This window comes from Lissotriton vulgaris, chromosome 5, assembly GCF_964263255.1.
Source record: "Lissotriton vulgaris chromosome 5, aLisVul1.2, whole genome shotgun sequence".
Lineage (NCBI taxonomy): Eukaryota > Metazoa > Chordata > Amphibia > Caudata > Salamandridae > Lissotriton > Lissotriton vulgaris.
Window position 1 is genome coordinate 830,407,727 of NC_141693.1, and position 20,668 is coordinate 830,428,394.

Below are 20,668 nucleotides of genomic sequence, written 5' to 3' on the forward strand. Positions count from 1 at the left end.
GGGGGGCGAGAGGGGCATGTCAAAAATAATATATACATCTAACGGCCTAAAGCAAGGGTGTCTGTTGGCCCCGATCTTATTCTCCCTTTACCTGAGCGACCTACCGTCGCATTTACAACAAGGGCAAAGCACCCCACCGAAAATGGCAGCTCAACCGATACATTGTCTACTTTATGCGGATGATATTGTCTTGTTCGACCTGACACCCTTTGGTCTACAAAATCTCTTAGATACTTTACACAATTACTCAAAAGATCATTTTCTAATTCCGAATATAAATAAAACTAAAGTAGTTGCATTTACAAAAAAGAACAAAGAAGTGAAGTACCAATGGAAACTGGGAAGAGAGATCTTGGAACAGACAAAGGAATATACTTATCTTGGAAGAATCTTTTCGCATAACTTGAGTAACAGGAAGCAAATCACCCATCTAAAAAGGAAATGTGATCTACACGCAGGTGCAATATCACGCTTGTATAGGAAGACAGGAAGCAGGCATTTCTCAGCACTAATAAAAATTTATAGAGCCAAAATATCCCCGGTTCTATCTTACGCCTCAGAACATATTCCCCTAAAACAATGGAGTTATATGGATACAAATGAAGGGAAAACACTAAAAAAGCTATTGAAAGTTTCCAACTCAACACCTGTACAGGCCCTAAGGCTTGAATGTACGATCACCAGCGCATTTGTAATATCAATAGCAAGCCTCATAAGGTGGGCCTATAACCTTCTGCATTCTAATGCGGGTACCCTACGACATCTGCTAAAAATTGAGATCTTTAGAGAGGATGCCATCAACTCTACATTTGTGAAAAACTTGGGAGAGGCTTTCTGTTTAGCAAAAATTAGTGCAGAAATGTTATCTTCTTGGACACCCGCACAACTCAAATTATTTTTAAAAACATTTTCTCCAAGACTAAGTTATGAGCTAGATCATTTACATTGTACTAAACTATCTTTGTACAAACCTTATGCTGACTCCCAAGAATATAAGTTAAAATTGCCATATCTTGAATACACCCTTACCCATGGCGCAAGGCGTACGACCATGATGTTACGTCTGGGTATTCTCCCTTTGTTATCTTTTACCTCCTCCTGGAAACCAAACAGTTCCTCTCAATGTAACCTGTGTTCGGGGGGTAAACAGAACTTAGAACACATGCTCTTTGTATGTCCAAATAAAGTCGTTGTTACTGCTAGGGTAACATGCATAGAACCAATATATCGGTCCTGCAGGATCACGAAAGCAAGGGATTTCATTTCCATATGTGCTAATCCACCTAACGAATATGTTTGTAATAAGATTTATAAATTTTTTAAAATAACACTGAAAATGTATTAAATTGTATGTAAATGTAATATGTATTTTCTTTTTAATGATTTTGTGGTCCTCGAAAGAGTACCGAAACAAAATAAAAAACTTTGACTTTGACTTTACTTTGACCAAAGTAGGCCTACAGAGAAAATTGAACAGATTGAATAATTATGGTGAAGCTAACAAATTAGAGGTGAACTTGGGAAAAACAAAAAATAAACCCCTTTGGGGAAAAATCTAAACTGCATAAGTGGGTACTGGGTAACAGGAGGATGGCGGTGGTATACTCTTGTAAGTATTTAGGGATGACGTTTAGAAGAAAGCAGAACTGGACCGTACCTAAAGAATTGGTGGCGACACATGCAGCAATGATAGGGGGCCTAGTCTGTTTTAAGAATACCTTTGGTGGCCCATCCTGGTTTCTCCTTTTGACAGTCTATAATGCAATGGTCCCTACTCAATGTCTTTGTTGGGCTGAGGTATTGTCCCCAAGTATGGAGGGAAGTTGGGAGAGGTGCGAGGACAAGAACTTGAAAACATTGTTGGCGCTCTCAAAAGGTGCCATGGGCCAGGTATTAGGACTGATGTGGATTTGCAGGCTTGGAATTTCTTGGCCTATAAAGCAAACCTGCGATTTTGGGATAAACTTTGGTCCTCGAAGGTACAGAAGATATCCGTTCTATGTGCTACTGAAATAGGAAGCAGTGAGTTAAGATGGGCGGTGCAGGTCAGAAATAGGTTAGATACCATTGTGGGGCTCTAACAAATGGAGAATTGCAAGCTAACTGCGGCCTACCACCTTTCGAAAGCCAAATTTAACAGGGCCAGTGGAAGGGAGTCTAGATTGGCTGATACGGAGTATGTAGGAAACAGACCTTCTGCAAAGTATATGTTAGAATCTTGGGAAAACAGAAAGGCATTCCTGCACATATCAGCACTTCCAGGTGCCAATTTATGTTTATTACTATTTAAATTCCAGATATATTTGAATGCCAGATATTTAAGGGCTGAGAAATGTTACGTTTTTCTGGTAGAGGAGAATAACTGTACACATGGTTTGAGGTTCCAAAATTTTTATGATTGTTGACATTTTAATAGGACTCGCCGCTTGATTTTAAAACCACTTTTTATAATGCTATAAATCATCGCAATAATGACTTTGGATTTTTGATGAACATGGAATTTTTGATGTTGTGTGTGTTCTATATTTTTTTTTTTTAAACATGTTAGGGTTAGTGATGTAAGGAGCCTTGGCCAAAGTATTTTAAGATGGATACGTCAGATCTGTGGGGGTTAGGGAAGAAGGGGTTTTATGGATAATGTGTGTTCAAGTGTTGGTGAACTGGCGTATGTGAAGACGTTTGAGCCTGTAACAGAAGAACTGGGGGTTGGGTGGGATTAAATTAAATGTACAATCTTAACCTGTTTTAAGATTTATGTTTAAAAGACAAAGAGTCTAAACATTAATAAAGGTTTACTACTACTACCACCCGGCTTCTACAAGTAACAAAGTAAAAGCTCGAAGGTAACAGGGGTTTCCTTTTTTTTGGGTAAATGGTCCAGGGAAACCCTGCTTTTCAGCATTTTTATAACTGGGCAATCCTATTTGCTCTACTTAAGTTAAGGACAAAGAAATACTCTAACTCAAAGTTAACATGCCCCTATCCGAATAGTCCACATCCTTATAAAAAGCAGCTCAAACTTTCTATAGCTCATGCCAAGTATAGCCTATTTCTGACAAAAAAAACGTAACCTCTCCAGTCAGTGAAGCTGTCATCGAGGTAAACTAGAACATTTTTGACTTTAGACTTGAGAGCAATTGAAAGGTCAAATATGAGAGGATGGGGTTGAATTGGAAACACCTGCATGGTAAACATTACTCTAGTCTAAAGGGATAACCTTGATTTTAAAGTGATTCAGATGGAATAATATCTGAATTAACCAATTGTCCAGATTCATGATTAAGGCTATATGGTTATCAAAAGTGAGGTTTATGACCAATAATTTGTACCACAAATTGCACGTTATCTGCGTAGGTGTATGACAGAATATGATGACCAGAGGTAATGACCAGCAATGGCTTCATGCAGGCACTGCAAATGCAAGAGACATAGTATGCTTAGGAACCCTACAGGTTACTTCAGATTGAGCCAATTTAAACTCCCCAAACTAACGTATTGACAATGATAGGGAAGAAAGGAAGAGAACCATCTACTGCCAATCCCAGTTTAATTTCGGCAATACTTTCATTACTACTAGTTACTCATGCCACCTGTGTCAGAAGCCGCAAAGAGATGAAGCAAGAACAATTCCAGACTTCCTGATCCATTGGACTATAGAAATTAAGTTGACAACAACCACTGACAGTGCAAACCACATGGTAGGCCAATATTACACACTGGCCTACCAAGTGGATTTCCTTTTTATTTTGCCAGTCATCTGGCCACTGAACACAACACTAAAATCACTGATGAATAGTTTTAGCCTGACATAACATACCTGTCCAAAGGACACCCACAAACGTTAGTCCTACGGGGTGAAATGTTGACGTTTACGCCACTAGACTGGATCAAAGTATAAATTGCTTGGAGCCTTGATGAACAATAAATGCAGTATGTTCTTATCCATAATGATTCTGCATAGTACTCTTTATTACACCCTCTGTGGACAACCACTCATTTCTTATTGCACACTGCGCCATCAGCACTGTGTATCATTTATTATACATCCTGTGAATTCTGGGCATACCCGTCCCACTCAGAGTGACAAATGTAAAAACAACAATTGATGGACAGAATGCAGAACAATGTTGTACATCCACCCCAGAACTAAGATCTGGGCCTAAATGCATTGGTTTTTTTGCTCACCATGCCTTTCCAGTTTGGACCCAGACATATGCAAATCAGTCTTGACCTGGCCTGGCAGTTCGGTCTGGACGGTTCCCATGGGGCACAGGGTCAAGGCTATTTGCATATGGGTGGGTCCAAACTGGGGTGGTGTAGTGGGCAAAAGAACAACGGATTTCACCCAGACATTTTAACTGGGGGAGAATGTTTGCATTGTCAGCATTCCATCCATCATTTGGTTGCAGTAACACTTCTCGCCCTAAGTGGGATTGGTATGCCCAGACGTGGGTCCCTTGCTCACTATGCCACTGGATTCAAGCTAGCCTGGCTAAAGAAGGGTGACATACCCTGAAACCGGTCCCAGGATGCTGGATTCCGGTCCAGGGAGGACCTGGCCTGGCAGTTCGGTCTTGACGGTTCCCATGGTTCACAGGGTCAAGACTATTTGCATATGCCTGGGTCCAAACTGGGCCAAAAGAACAACGGATTTAACCCAGATATTTTGACTGGGGGAGAATTTTTGCATTGTCAGCATTCCGTCCATCATTTGTTTTCTGTAACACTTTTTGCCCTAAGTGGGATTCATGCCCAGACGTGGGTCCCTTGCTCACTGTGCCACTGGATTCAAGCTAGCCTGGCTGAAGAAGGGTGACATACCCTGAAAGCCGTCCAGGGAGGACCTGGCCCGGCAGTTCGGTCTGGACTGTTCCCATGGGGCACAGGGTCGAGACTGATTTGCATATGGCTGGGTCCAAACTGGGGTGGGGTAGTGGGAAAAAGAACAATGGATTTAACCCAGATCTTTTGACTAGGGGAGAATATTTGCATGGTTAGCATTTCATTGATCATTTATTTGCTATAAACAAAATGGAACACGCTTAGCTGGTACAAGACCTTTGGTGGAAACAGTTGTAAGTAAAAATTGCTTTAAATGTACGTTGTGTTCATGCTTTGGTGTTAGCGTGCGTTTATTTGAAAGAGAGTAAGTGTTAGCGTGAGAATCTGTCTATACGTGTAAGAATTTATTTTTATTCATTTGTTTTATAAAGTGCGAGCAAGACCAAGATTTGGGTTGTCAAGAGCGCTGTACAACCTAACGAATAGCATCAAGTATACAAGGACAAAATATAGAATATAAAGAATGAAAAGATAATACAAAGAGACATAGTGAAAACATCAGCAACAAAATCAAATTGGCATGGATAGTCACCTCAGATAGGAAGGAGGTTATTCAAGTAGACTTGTTTTTACTTCGTTTTTTAAAAGATGGTCCTAATCTGTAGAGGAAGACAGTTCGAAATTCTTGGGGCAATTCCAGAGAAAGTTCTCTAATAGGTCTTCTTTTTGCAAAACTTTTGAGGTTTCAAGAATGTGTGTGCAGGTGAAAAGAAAAGACAGGTAGTGAGTGAGAGTAAGACTGAGACACAGATGTACTGTTCTTTGACAAGGCAACGCAGCAGCAATAATGCACCATATCTATTAAGATATGGTGCATTTTTCTCCTCTTACTGAGCGCTGGTGCACGTTTACAGCCATGTGCCAACGCATGCACCCTAGCACCACAATGCAATGGTGTGTACAATATCTGAAGCATAGGTTTTGTACTGGAAAGAGTTATTTCCACACAAAAACTATGGTTTAGGGCTTTTCCCAGTTTGTATGTGTGCTGTACAACGCAGCACACATGCAAGGTTGGAAAAACAAACACATTTTTCTGTGTTATGCATACCTTGAGGAGTAGTATCTATTGACAATGCACGGGGCCCCTGAAAGAAGGATAACCCTATCAGGGAATACAACTCTTGGGAAACGGAAGAAAGAGATTAAATTCACATCAAGTTCGATGTTGATATCAAGATAATGTGTTCATGAAAAAACTATAAATCCAAAATTATAACCATAAGGAAACAATGATATAAAAAACTTTTTTATTATTATTCTCTTTATCGTTTTTTAGTGAAAAAATGATTTTTTTATATATTTAAATATTTTTAGTAAAAAGACATCATGTGCCCTATTTTTACATAATCAATTTTCTCCAATTTATAAATTCATTTTAAATAAATTGTAATCATACATACATGAACAACCACCACTGTATTTGTTTCCAAAGTCTATCCTATCTAATACATATAATGCAAATTCTATGCCTTGGTTACAGCAACTATTATATCAACATTGTAACATTGTTTATCAATTCATGGCTGTCATCACTGGTAATGATGTTAAACTACCACCAACGCGTTTCGACAAGTTGCCTTCCTCAGGATTTTTCTTTACCAGTGGTTTAATATAAGTATATGTGATCCTTGCTGGAGTAAATTGTGGCTGCAACTCGATGTTTGAAGATATCCAGTCAACTAGACGGATCTGTTTCTCTGGATATGAACAGACTTCAATAAACTAGTTATTCTATTGCCAAATGCTGGTGCTACAATTTTGATCTGCTTATAGAAACTTCATAAAGTGCAGAGTTCTGGAAATTATTATCATCATATTCTGAAGTCTTAAGTGGAGGCAGAAACCAGATTTACATTATCTTGTGAGTAAAGTCCTCCTCTCTTTGTAGAGTAATTACTCTTTATCTTGATAATTTACTGACTGATGTTCTATATTTATAAATGGCCATTTAATCCAATGGCGATCTTTTTTTCTTTTATAAATCTTCAAAAATATATAGCTGATCAGTTCTCGGGGTACTGTAGTTGTATTGTTTTTCAAGATATTTGATCTGGTCAGTGATGAGTTTATGTATCCTCCTTTTGTGCAGAGGAGCTGCAGTTCCTCCACCCGTTCTGGCTACCGGCAACTCTTTGAGGAGTAGTAACACTTTGGCACAAATTCCTGTCTACCAAGTCAAGTCATAAGCTTTTATTCGATTTGAGAAATACAAATCATACAAGCAAAACACTAAAAAACAATTCATTACATATGTAGCAAATCTAAACAAGGTGACTCAATATACTCGGGAGTAGTACATAAAAAAAGGGAAGAGAACATATACTGTCTACCAATGTATGTAGATAGGGATCTGCATCAACACCCAGGGGTGGTTGCATGGGAAGGCCCATGCACCACCCATGGATTACCCCATTAAAGCAAAGCAGGGTATTACCCCCTTAAAGCAAAAGAAAGCAATGCAGGGTATAGTTTGTGTGTTACTTTGGAAAAATATGCATTGCTTCCTGGGGAAGACAAAATCATGTGTTGTCACTTCCTGTGATGTCATTATGGTAAAAGTGTATGTAATGGCAGTTCCACCAACCCTGGCCTTTAGGTGAATCGACCCCCATGCTGTAGCGCGCCTTACTTCGTGTCTCATATCTAACATCCTCTCAGGTGCTGGAATTGGTCCTATAAAAGAAGTACAAACAACGTCTTTCTGGCTAGGTTTAGGTTGCTTCTAGACTGCTAATTTAAAAGGTCCCGGCTCAAATCCATTCCTACCAAGACTGTAGACGCCAGTGTAGGGTCATCCTCATATCTCGATAATGCTTGACCTCTCTGCAGCATTCGATACCATCTCTCCTGCACAGATGGTTCAACGCCTGCAAGAAGTGGGGGTCAGTGGGACAGCCTTGCAGCTTCTCCACCCTTTTCTGTCCAAAAGGGCGCAAACTTTCAGCTGGGGAGGCTTCAAGGCTAAGTCTTTCAGTCTTCCCTGTAGGATACCATAGAGCTCATCTCTGAGCCCTACCCTTTTCAATGTATTTGTGGCCCCACTGCCTGACCTGGTGAGTTCATTTGGTTTTCAAGTGCAGTCAAAAGCTACCAACACGCATATCATCTCCATTTCTAGGGCCCTATAGTGGGTGGCGGGGAAGTTCAATCAGTGTATGTCCAGTATCACCTGCAGAATGAAGGACAACTCTCTAAGATTAATGCAGACAAGACTGAAGTGTTTGTGCTTGGTTCTCAAAAGTCCATCTTGTAAAGCACTTGGTGGCCAGAGGACTGTGGCCTCTCCACCCGCCCACCCCCGGTCAGGTCAGCCAAAAACCTAGGTGTCATCTTTGACTACACTGAGCTTTGATGCTCAGGACAGCTGCACTGTCAGCACTTGCTTCTACATTACAAGGACCATGAAAAATGTTGTCCCCTACATCCCATCGGAGCTGCACCCGTCAGTCATCGTTGCCCTGGTTACCTCACTGCTGGACTACTGCTACGCTTTGTGTCTCAACATCAATAGTTCCTCCCTGAACAAACTTCAGGTTGTACAGAATGCAGCAGCTCATCTCATTTTGAACACCCCGAACCAGTATTCCGATAGGATCGTGAATGCGGTCCCTGCACTGGCTTCCTGTCAGGAAACACATTGCTTTTAAGGCTTTGTGGCTGATTTTTAAGGCCCTGCATCATAAGGTACCCTCCCACTTGAATACGCGTTTTCAATAGTTAATTCCTGGGAGGTAAAGGAGATCAACTTCTTGCAAAAATTCAACGATCCCCAAATTTTGTAAAACTAAATGGGGTGGTAGCTCTTTCTCGGTAGCAGCCGCCAAATTATGGAGCGCCCTACATATCTATATTTCAGATGCTGACTCTTCTACGGCCTTTAAAAAACGCCTAACAACCTAGCTCTTCAAATCTTTGTACCCCCTTTCCTGGCCACTTCACTTGTGTCGATTCTTTTCTTCCTCAATAGCACCATGATACCTTTGGGTGTTATTGCACTCTACAAATTCTATCCTATCCTACACAGATGTTAAGTAGCCCTATGTCTTTGGGTGACTTGCAACCAGACCGGGTTTTTATTTGACAGCACTAAAGAGAAACAAAAAGTCATATGCAGCTCTGGTCACATTCATTGCATGGGCCTTCAAGGCTCGAAAAATTTGATGTTGTTAGCAACAACAACAATAACAAAAAACGGACTGGCAGGAATTGGAAATCACTCATGAGACAGGCCAATTTCACAGCTATGTTTCACGACTCGTAAATACTCGGTAGCCTCAGGATTCAACCACACGCCACCCTCGTTCGTTGTCTCAAAGCTCTGACACTGAGAACTGATTTCCCCATTATTCCTTCAGTAAATGACTTAATCTGCGACTGTCAATAACGGCTCTGCCTGTGTCTCGCTTCGTCCAGGCCTTACACATCCCCTGCAAGGCGTAGTTTCTCCATCCAACACCTAGCCTACGCACTGCGACTTCGTCGATACCAGTCCCACGACTCGAATGACTAGTTGTTATTCCTGTCCACCTAGATCTTAAAAGTTGACCAGTAAAAGCCACCGCTCCCTCCCCCACTCCAAACTGACATTTCTTTAGACAGAGTAAAAAGCAAACCCTGTTCCTCCCGCTTTCTTGACTGAGATTATGTTTATCCCTTGCAAGCTTCGACTGGACTATGGCCCACTTTGCAGTATACAGGCTTGTATACCACCCCCTCCCCCCGAATATCAACCCAACCCTTGGCGAGAGTGTAAACTCCGGTTTCACTACCCCCAGCCCTCTCTTTCATTATAATGTAACACCACATTCTGTATTTACTCCAGGGCAGCCCTCTGTGTCCGGTGCCACTCACCGTGTGCTCGTGTTCATCTGCCTGGACGGGCAGCAGAGGGGAGGCGCAGAGGAGGAGTATCGCCAGTCGCATCTTTAACGGGTCCATGTCCTGTACACGCCGACGCCGGATCTTCCTCCCGTGACTACTCCGTCTCCCTCCGGGGTAGCTTCTGCAGATCCCTGGGGCTCCTGCAACTCACGGAGGATTCTGTTGCCCGCTGGGCGGCTGCTACTCCCCCCGGCGGCCTTGCCTGACAGCTCTCAGTGGCCGCTTCCGGTTGGTTCCTGGTAGCAGTGGGCCCGAGAGGCGCTTCTTCCTGTCTGCTTCTCCTTCCTGTCTGCCAGCGAGCGCCTCTCTTCTTACGGCGATCAGCACTGGTCCTTTCCCCGACCTTCCGCGCTACGCTCAGCCCGACCCCGGCTCCCGCTGCCCCTGCCGCCGCGGTTGAGCCACGTCACTGCCACGGAGCCCGTAAGCCGGAAGTGCCTCACCTCGGCCAGGATACAGGAACAGCGCCGCCTCCCGCAGGGGCTGCTGGGCCCGAGACCTGAGCTCAGGTGTCGGACAAGGAGCAGCCGTGCTGCTGGCTTCTTGCACTCACGAGCTCGCCTATTCCGGCGTTGTTTCTGTCCGGGTCCCGGCGAGGGCTCGAAGCAGCAGCGCCTGATCTCTTCCGAGGCACCTCCTGCATAGATTGTTTGGTGCGTCTCACGTCACTGAGGAACTTCATGACTAAGATCCTTCTCGCGGAGCTAAAAGGGTCCTGTATCGTACGGATTCTCCTGTTTTAACTTAACTTTAGGAGACAGTAAAGCCAATTTGAAAGTTTTTTTAATGCAGCAACAAGTACAATTTGTAAAAAATAAAAATTAAAAAAAACTAAATATTCGAACTAGAACGTCTACCACAGGCTGCAATGGTGTTTATTGTGTAGTGGCGATGAAGTGCTGCTTTTGTATTGCTAAACAAATAAACAAAGGAAGAGTGTCCATTAGGGAAGGGTTCAGAATGGTTGTAGCACGTGAAATATGAGGCCAGTTATAAGTGGTCAGATGAAAAGACCAATTTCAAGAAAAAATACAAGATTTTTTCAGGAAACCCTCACTCACCCTAGTGGTGACATGCTTCATCATCAGGTCCACCGGGAGAGATCGAATACCTCCCCGGTGTGTTGCGACGCCAGGAGACTGCGGAGCAGGTTCTTGTGAGGGTGAAGAGTGAAAAAGTGAGTTTAAAAATGTCCAAGGTTGTACCAAAAAATCATTTATTGGCTGGTCAACCTGACATAATAAAAACTTGCTATGTGTAGGGAAAATTAACCAAATACAATATACTGGTGTTTCCCTTTTAGAGAAAGGTCAACATTTTTCTGCCCGTGGTATGTGTGACTTTACAGGGCTTTCTTCAGGACCAGTTTGCGAGTGTCACCTTGACATGTGTGGGCTCGCTAAGGCCCACCCTGCCAAAGGCGGTGAAAGTTAAAAATAGCACTATGTGTAAAAAGGTGCAAAAAAGAAACAAACTTGTAAGTTTGGGGAATTACCTCAGTTACGAGGAACCTAGAAGTTTGTAGGAAAAATGAGCCACGCCCCATAGAACTCAGGAGGGGGGTGGGAGCGACAATGGCACACTGCCCGCAACGCTCTGCACCCTCTCGGTGCCTAGCTTTTCCCTCGCTGGATCTCGTTGTATTGCTAAAACCTTTCTTTTGTGGTAAGTGTCAGTACCCTTTTCGGACTGCCATGGGCAAGCAGGAAGTACTGGGGCTACCCAATAAAATTGCCCATCTTTTATTACTTTTTGGGAGTCCAAATGTAATGTTTGTCTCCTACAGAGAGACTGGCCTTGAATGCGCTCACGTTTGTTTGATCACTAGTTTGTGTCTTCAGGTCCCAACAAACGAGTTGGAGTCGCGGTGTTATTGGCTACACTTTTTTCAGGCAGAGTGGTATAAACACAGGCGGAGATTGCAGGCAGATTGCTCACCCTCCATATTGCCTTACATTCCACTGCATTTACGATTGCCACATTTTATACCCCTAATGACCATCAGAGACCTTTTATATAAGATGCAGTGGGTCGTGACTAACTTCACCTGATTCAGATATATTTATTGGTGGGTGGGGGTTTTAATCTGGCACCCAATCCCACTATGGATAGATTGACCCAGAGAATGGTAGGCACCAGAGTATTTACAGCTACAGGTCTCCAGTGGTCGGCAGATGTGGGACTTGTGGATGTTTGGCGCAAGATACATCCCTCCGATAAAGCATACACCTATTATTCTGCTGTCCATCAAACATATAGCAGAATAAATTTTTACCATACTTCCCCATGACTGACATCAAGCTGCAACACCTATTGGGCTCACCGGGCTCCAGCCAATATTTTGTTTTATGGAGACACCTTTTTCTTTATTATCACATAATAGTATGCAAGTTCACTATTCCTGCTGTAAAAAAAACCTATTTATTTGCTAGGCTAAATGTTTGCTCCATGTACAACAAGAACGGAGCACATGCATAGGGTACACATGATCCCTAGCTTGCCTCTTAGTTCACTAATAGCATTGCCTTCTAGGCAGGAGCAGTAACTATTCCCAGTTCATGCTTAAATAAAAAACTCACTTTGCATAAATAAATTACCATAGCATGATGTGGTAGTGCACTGTCATCTACAGATAGCATCATTTCCATTAAAATGGTCAGAAAACCTTCCTAGTAACATGTAGTTTTACTGATACTAGAGCATAAACAATTTTTGGAAATTGGGTTTCAGCAGAAATATTCAAAATTTGCACATCACCAAGTAAAGTGTTCTAATTTGTTTTGATCCTATAAAATTATTTTTATCACCACAGAATTGCAAAAATGGGTCTTCATAACTAGTGAAATATAATTGAAATGTTTGAACAGTTCACTTAGCTATTTCAGTGGCGTATTCAAAAAAAGCCTGACATCTTCAGGGGTGTGGAATTTAATAAAATATCCACTTGCCCATGGGGCAGGTTGCTTCACAAATCTACTTGTCTTGTAATAAAATCCACTTGTCCCTTTTGTGCCATGTAATGCGGAAACAAATTATGGCAGCAATCTCGTTACATACGATCTCTGATTTAGCCTCTCTAATTATGTCAGGCTCATACCATAGTAGGGTTTGAATACTAGCCATTCCCTTATGTTGGCACGTTTTTGCTGATCTACATACTGGTGCACACAAAGTAGTTATGTTCAGTGCCAGGAACTACTGTGGCAATGTGTGCTTTTTGAGGCCAAAAACTATTTTTGCTTTTGCCAGTGTTTGTTATAATGGTGAGGACCCGGCAGCGTCCAGACCAATTTGGTTTTACAAAAACAATGCCATGTCAGACTTTGACAAAACCAAAACGCTGACCATCAATTTCAGACCTACTGGCTTTGCCAATGTATGTTTGTTTTTATGTTTCCCACAATCTTAGTGAAACTGGTTACACTGATTTTCCATTATGAATATCTTTGGGATATGCTAGCATACATCAACACATCTTTCTAAATGATGTTGCAAAGAAATGGTACTTATAATTTTACAGTAGTTTAGCCAAATGTTTTATTACTACTTGCATTTTTTGTGTAAATTTTATTTTGAAAGCAAAGACTCCTCAAGCATGCTTTCAAGCCTCTGCAAATATATGCATCTAATCAGAGAGCATTCTGGGAGCTTTATACATAGCCTCACATTGCTAAACTTTAAAAAGTGTGTACACATTTTTATACTGGAACCACTGTCAGTATACAGTCCGAGCTTACAACATTTATTTAGATCACTCACCCTAATAATAAAGGCTTTGCATTAATGAACCATAAAATTACAAGTTTCAACAGCATTAACACACGGACACAAATATTACCTTAACTGCAGACATAGCTCTTACCTGATCCATAATGTGTTACTGTAAAGTGCCAGCTAAAGACTTTGTGCTGTAAGAGGTTAGGCAGACTTTGTTCGTTAAGGGGTTAGGCCTACTTGTCCAAAGGACAACATACACATTAAAACGTGTTGCCCTTGACCCCAAGCAATATGTCCTGGGTATTGGGCTATAGGAATTCTACATCCCTGCATCTTACAGCCTTTCATTTCACATGCTTTTCACAGTTTCATTGTCACACAGTTCACTTTACAAAATCCTCTAACTTTAGTCACTGAAAGAAAATTAAATTTAGGAAGACAAATTGACTTTGTACCTCTGTCTCTGAAAGCCAACAAATGTGACAAGGTGAGAGGTAAATGCATTTTTATTGATCTTTCACTTTGTGAGCAATAAAGATGCATTTAAATCTTGTTATCTTGTCACATCTGCTTTCAGGGACAGGTCAAAAGTCAGTTTGTCTTCATACATTTACTTTTTGTTCTTGGTCTGTGACTGAAGTTAGAGGATTTTCAGCTTGCTGGAAAGGGGGGAGTAGTCTGTAAAAATAGCTTGTGCCTTCCTCGTTTTTTAAATTGCTTTAGCAGCTCTGAAACACTTATGGCCACATTGAGAGACGCCATGAACATTTATTTCCAAACTTCAAAAGGACCCTAATGTATGTGCTTCTTATCGCCCTATATCACTCCTCAATGTGGATGCATACATTTTCACCAGTGTCATAACAGCCTGCTTGAGCCCCTATATGCAAGGTCCAGTGGACCTGGATCAGGTGGGTTTTATACGGAAACTAGGTTGCAGTGACAACACTAAATGTATTTGCCATCTTATTGATAAGGTACATCACGCTCATACACCGGCCATACTTCTCTTGATGATGCAGAAAAATCATTTGATCGCATCCATTGGCCATACCTTTGCTTGATTTGAAGAAATTTGGCTTAGGGACACGCTTTCAGATGGATAAGAAGCAGCTACGCCGCTCCAATGGCATGTGTTAGGGTGAATGGGGTACTTTTGAACCCCATTGCCATTAAATGAGGCACCAGACAAGGATGTCAGCTCCCACTGCTTTTGTTAGCGTTATATATGGAGCCTTTGGCTGAGAAAGATACAAGGTAACACCCAGGTAGCTGGGATACAGATGGGGGTAGGGACCATAAGTTAGCCATGTATCCTGATGACGTGATGGTGGCTATTATACATCCTCTTACCTCCTTATCTCACCTTGTACAGGAGCTGGACGCTTTTGGCAGGATATCCGGGTTTCATTTCAAGCTTCTGAAAACACAAATACTGGGTATTACAATCACACAGTAGAACAGAGCCCAGATTGAGAGTCAATTGTCTTTCCTTTGGTCAACCCCTGGCGTTCCTTACCTAGCAAACACAAGGAGATGATGAACGGAGCGCTGAAATGTTTCAGGCACTCACCCCCAGTCACAGAACTGGGTTGAATCTATCATTGTTCTTTGGCTCACTTCGCCACCCCAGTTCAGACCCAGCTATAAGCAAATCAGTCTTGACCCTGTGCCTCTTGGGAACAGTCCAGACTGAACTGCCAAGCCAGGTCTTCTCTGGATCGGAAACAAGCTTCCTGGGACCGTTTCAGGGTAACACCCCTCATCAGCCAGGCTAGCATTAATCCAGTGGAAAAGTGAGCTAGGCCTTCATTCACTCTACCTTGAGTACCACAGCGGACCATAATTATGCCTATCTATAAACCCTTTCATGGTTGGGAAGGTTAGCGGAAGTAATGTAATGGTGTCTTGTAAAGCGCATGTATCACCCCGCCATGGGGTATCTCAGCACTGTAGACCGCTGGGGAACCCGTCCTGGCTTTCCCTGTGAGATGGTCCCTGCTGGGTATCTCCAAGGTGAAACCAGGCATCCCCAGCGTATGTGGGGGGCCGTTGTGGAGATAAGGCAAGCTAATGCCCAGAGTTGCCAAGTGTGATCCCTGGTTAGAGTAGGCACCAAGGCGAGAATTATCGAGTCCGCTGACCCTGGTCCACGACCCTGCCGCGTCGGGAATTGAACCCTGGTCCCAGGCCGTCCTCTGCTTCCGGGTCTGCCGCCTCTAACCAGTGAGCCACACCACTCCACTGTGAAAATGATCCTTTAACCTAAAACACTATATGCAATGCAAACACTGCCACATCGACCAATTCCTGAGGAAATTGCAACATCTCATAGACTTTTATTTGGTACAACAAATGGGCCCGCATACAAAAAAAAACATTGGCCCTAGAGAGAGGGAGGGCTGGGAACTCCCCATTCCCATCTTATACATTATTTTTAGGCGGCACAGCTTCGCTATATGGTGGAGTGGTCCCGATCTAGGTTGGACAAGCATTGGTGCTTCATAGACCAGGTCATAGCTGGGACTCACATATGGAGGATGCCCTGGCTCCCCAAAATTCATAGACCGGTTGGGGTTTATATCTCCAGTGATTAGGGCGACATTGGATAGGTACAAACACCAAAAAATCCTCACCCTTCTCTCCACCGATACCAATAGTGGACTACCCACCGCTATGCAAGGAACATCCTACACTCTGGTAGACTTTCCGCTGCAAACGGGTAGGGGACTATTTTGAACAGGAGCGTGTTATAGATTACCCCCAACTTCAGTCAATATATGGTCTTCCCTCTACTGCCCGCTGGCAATAACCTCCTGTAACACACTAGATTAAACAACCACACATTGGATCACACACTGCCCGACCACTTGCATCCTTTGACAGATGGCTCCTCACCTGTGACTCAGACAGAAGATTGTTAGCAGATATTTACACTTTCCTTATTCCCCAAATAAATAAACCTATCATCAGCACAGCGTAGATGGGAATTTGAATGTGAAAGGCCCTTCACTCCCAAGGATTGGGCAGATAGCCTGCATAGAGCACACGTCTCTGCCTGCTGTATTGGTGGCAAAGCAATGCTTTTAAAAGTCACACACTATTGGTATTATATCTATTGGTATTATACACCGGTCTGTCTGGCGGGTTGATGCAGGGAAAGCCCGAGCAATGTTGGAGACATTGGGGGCAACAGGGAACGCTCACTCATATTTGGTGGCATTGTCCGACACTTCAATCTTTTTGGTTAGAAGTCCTATCCGCGGTCAATGCCATGTATTACACATATATGCCTCGCTTTCCCAGTTATGTTTGTTAGTACTTCTCAACACGTTCACTTACCCGCTGCATTCACTCCGTGTGCAAGCTATCACTTTACTCCTCTGTGCTGCCAAGCAAATCATCTTGGCTAAATGGTGGACTGATACCATCACAACGTTAGAATAGTTGTGTAAGGTTTGGAGCCTTCTGGGCATAGAAAAACTGACAGCAACGATCGAACATATAATATCCTTTTTCGTTAAGATCTGAGGCACATGCATACACTACCTTTCTCAAGAATTTAAGGAATTAACTTGCCCAACATACGTACGCATACTTAGCCTTACCCAGTCGGCACACAAATCAAGTGGTAGTAAATCCTCTCCCTCATAATATTCTTCTACTGCTATTTCACGACTGACTAATATGATTTCTGTGAATTATTGAGTGTGGATCTCCCCCCTTGTTAAGATTATATGGTATATTGTTTTAATCACTTTTCTACCCACTGCTGGTGGATATTAGTGTGGGTGGACACTGTTAATGGTCTTTATGGAAAATTCTAATAAAAATCGGTTTGAAACCAAAAAGGATCATATCTAGCTGACCCAACTTATACTTAAAAAATATTATTTATCTCACCTTAGTCGAAAACCATCTGTTTTAGTTCACTGGGATTTGACCAAAACAAAGTCCTCTCGATGCAGATACGTTGGTAGGTCTCTCTAAATTATGGATCTTAATAGACAATAAAGGTTAACTTATCACTGAAACCGCAACATAATCCTCACATAGCAGGAATTTAAACCTCTTGGTGAAGTTATTTCATACTTTTTATTAATAACATTCTTACCTATGCATGATATCAACCTTCGATTCATGAGACCTTCACCACCTTACTATGTACCGATTGAGCAACATAAACAATCATTATCGGAGAAGTATAACATACCAATACTAAATGTACCCAACTTTTCACTCACTTTGCTCACAATGCCCTCCCTCTATACACTAATTTCCTTTTCATTAATGGGCTTACCCATTACCTCTGATGTTCTAACATACAAAAATTGTGTATAATATAAACCTGTATATCGGTTCCTATCCTCCCTAATGATCTGATCCCAACAAGTTCAAAAGTATTATATTATAAATGGTAAGGTAGTATATTAGGTAATTCTAGGCTGGTACTATGCTGTATTATACATAATTCTCCCTTTTCAAACACAAGATAAACCACAAACATAAACTTTCCTGGGGGGAGGTGGCCAACCGCCTAAGATGGCTGATGGAATTCAGTGAAGCTCCAGAAAGGCGACTTGGAATGACTAAATATCTGTCGCTCTCCAAGACATAACCACCACTAAAACGCTGGAGAAATGTTTATGCTGCTTACCCTCTCTCTCTGAATAACTGCTCCTGTGCTTGTAATGAATGGCGGTGGGCCGTTTATAGCCCTGACGGAGGCAAGGCAGCCAGGATGGCCTAGGATCCACATCCGTCACCCAGCCTCCTAGCCTAGAGTCTTGGATTGGCGCCTCACTTTGTGGTGAGCCTCCCATCCAGACTCGGCAGTGCACAGCAGCGGCGCCTCCGGGCCCCAGGTGAGACCACAGAATTGTTCGAGGGTGGTTTGCCCGCTTTCGGCAGAGTGGTGGCCGCCCCGCCCGGACGGCGAGTCGGGTGCTGGTTGGCCTGGAGGCAGTGGCGTAACGAAACTTGAGGGGGCCCCCGTGCAAAGTTCCTGGAGGGGGCCCCCTCTGACCACACTCAAGAGCTTGGTGAGCCCCGCATTGTGAGGGCTGCGGGGGGCCTTTGTTACACCACTGGGGGAGATCCATATTTAAGACTTCTTCTGGACTTTAACACAATAGCTGCCCTCACTTTCCAGTTTATAATTCAGTTCACATCTGGTTGGCAGCCCTCGCAGTTGCTCATTGTTGCCCTTCAATCTCGTCGACTGGCGCGGCCTGCCTGTAGGCCTTTGTGGCACTGCTCGAAGCACCGAGGTCTGACCTGACCCTGCATGTCTCTAGCGACCGGGAACTCTGCACTCCTTACTTTAACATCCAGGACTAGCAGCAAAGTCCCGTAACTGCTGCTGCTGCAGAGACAGCGCCTCCCCCACCCTGAAGACACGCAGGCGCGGAGGCATCTGCGTGCGCCATAATTAAGAAAGAGCTTGCCTTTTAAACGGCGGACAGTTTAATGAATTAAGAGGCCAGGCAAGCAGTGCCCCACCACCATTTTATTACTGAGGGGCCCCCTAGAGCACGGCCCCCCTGCAACACGGCCCGGGGCTTCGGGGGTCTCCTGTGTTAACTTAAGCCCTTGGCCGTGCGCGCACCACGGCCTATCACACTAATAAATTACTCTGCTGAGTGAAGGGGCTCTGGAGCGAGCAGAGGGCCCCCTGTCGCAGGGGCCCCCCTGCAGCGTGGGCTGCGGGGGCCTGTGTTACGCCCCTGTCTGGAGGCCCTCTGAGCCTGTGTGGCAAGAACAGGCTTGCTTGGCCCATGAAACTACAGTGGTCTTAGGTGTGCTCGCCTGTGAACAGCACGGCATCCTGGAACAGGACCCCTTCTGCGGGTGGTAGAAGACCCTGGGCACCCGGCATTCCTCATGGGTTTATATCAGTGTTAGAAGTGGGCGGGGACGGAAGGACACGGCGTGCCCCTACTTCTAAAAATTATGCTAGTCCGTTCCCCTACTTCTTGTTTTTGAAAGAGCGTACCCGGACTGTAGGAATAGGCATACTTTAAAATGACACCTTTTTTTTCCACTCAACGTGAATATTGACGAAGGCCTCTGCAGGGCGCCCGACCTCCTCCCCTTCCCCGCTGTGTGTAGGGGCCTGCAAAGTGAGACTGAAAGGAAAGGGACATCAGTGTAGCATAGCGAAAGCGGCTACTTCTGATGGCCCTGCTGCCATGAGCCCGTGATTCACACCTCATTTGTGAGGACGCTGCCTGCCCGCCCCACTGTGGCCTGTGACAATGGTCACATCAGGAATCTTTGGTGTCAAGCATACTGACGGACGCCACCTGGGGGACTTTGTGACTTGCTACAAATCTGCTCTCTAGCCAGCCACAGAAAAGCTGACCCAGCCCCACCAGCCTCTCCTGGAAATTACTCTCCATGCCTGCCCAGAGGTCCCCGACCCCTCCTTTACAGCTCTGCCCTTTTCTCTGAACCAGGGCCTGCACGAGGAGCCTGGGCTGCCTCTGAAGCTGAACACCACAAACATCAAGTAAGTGGGGGGAATAAAATACCTCTTGCATTTTGTTTAATAAACAGAAAATGTCAATTTTCTTATCTGCTTTTTTTTATGTTCTTTTTTTTCAATGTGTAGTGCCCTGCACAGAAGCCAGTGCAGTTGGCGGCACCACCCATGTCAGGCTCACTGCGGGCATTTAAAATTCATACATGTCAAAAGGCCCGATTTGGGCGGGAGACGCTCAACCTTTAAAGCCAAAACCAGCTTTATTTCTGCAGCCTGCGGCCTCTGCTTTTGCAGAAGTCAATGGGGAAAATTCATTCTTCCGTTTATTTTAAACAAATCTCCCTCTTTACTCTTCTAAAAGGTTGGCATTTTGCTCCACCGAAGGGCATCTATCCCGATCTGCCACTGCTCGCTGTGCTGCTGGTAGGGGCTTGACACTGCTGTCCCTGCCTATCTCAATCCAGACGTGCAGCTTAACCTGCAAATACAGTACATAGGCTCTGCCTATGCCCTTCAAGTCTTTTTTATGCCCTCGCCCTATGTGCCTCTTGGGCAGTTTGCAGTCTATGGATGAAATGCCAGGAAGTGAGGGTGGTGAGTGAGGGCTGGATCTGGGTATACTAGAAGCATGGTAATGAGAAATACCAGGAAGTGAGGGGGAGCTAGGGGAGGGCAGGATGTGGGTATGCTAGAAGCAGGGCAATGAGTGATGCCAGGAAGTGAGGGGGAGTGAGGGGAGGC

General features: G+C 43.9%; 1 protein-coding gene across 1 annotated transcript in view; it reads right to left on the reverse strand.

Annotated features, from left to right (window-relative positions):
* Window positions 1–10,388, reverse strand: part of TM9SF3 (transmembrane 9 superfamily member 3) — a 284,713-nt gene extending 274,325 nt beyond the window's left edge. The window contains exon 1 of the mRNA XM_086922322.1: window positions 9,697–10,388. Within this exon, the coding sequence (XP_086778448.1) occupies window positions 9,697–9,783 (87 nt within the window). The 5' untranslated portion in view covers window positions 9,784–10,388. The remainder of the gene's footprint in view (window positions 1–9,696) is intronic.
* Between the last annotated feature and the right edge of the window lie 10,280 nt (window positions 10,389–20,668).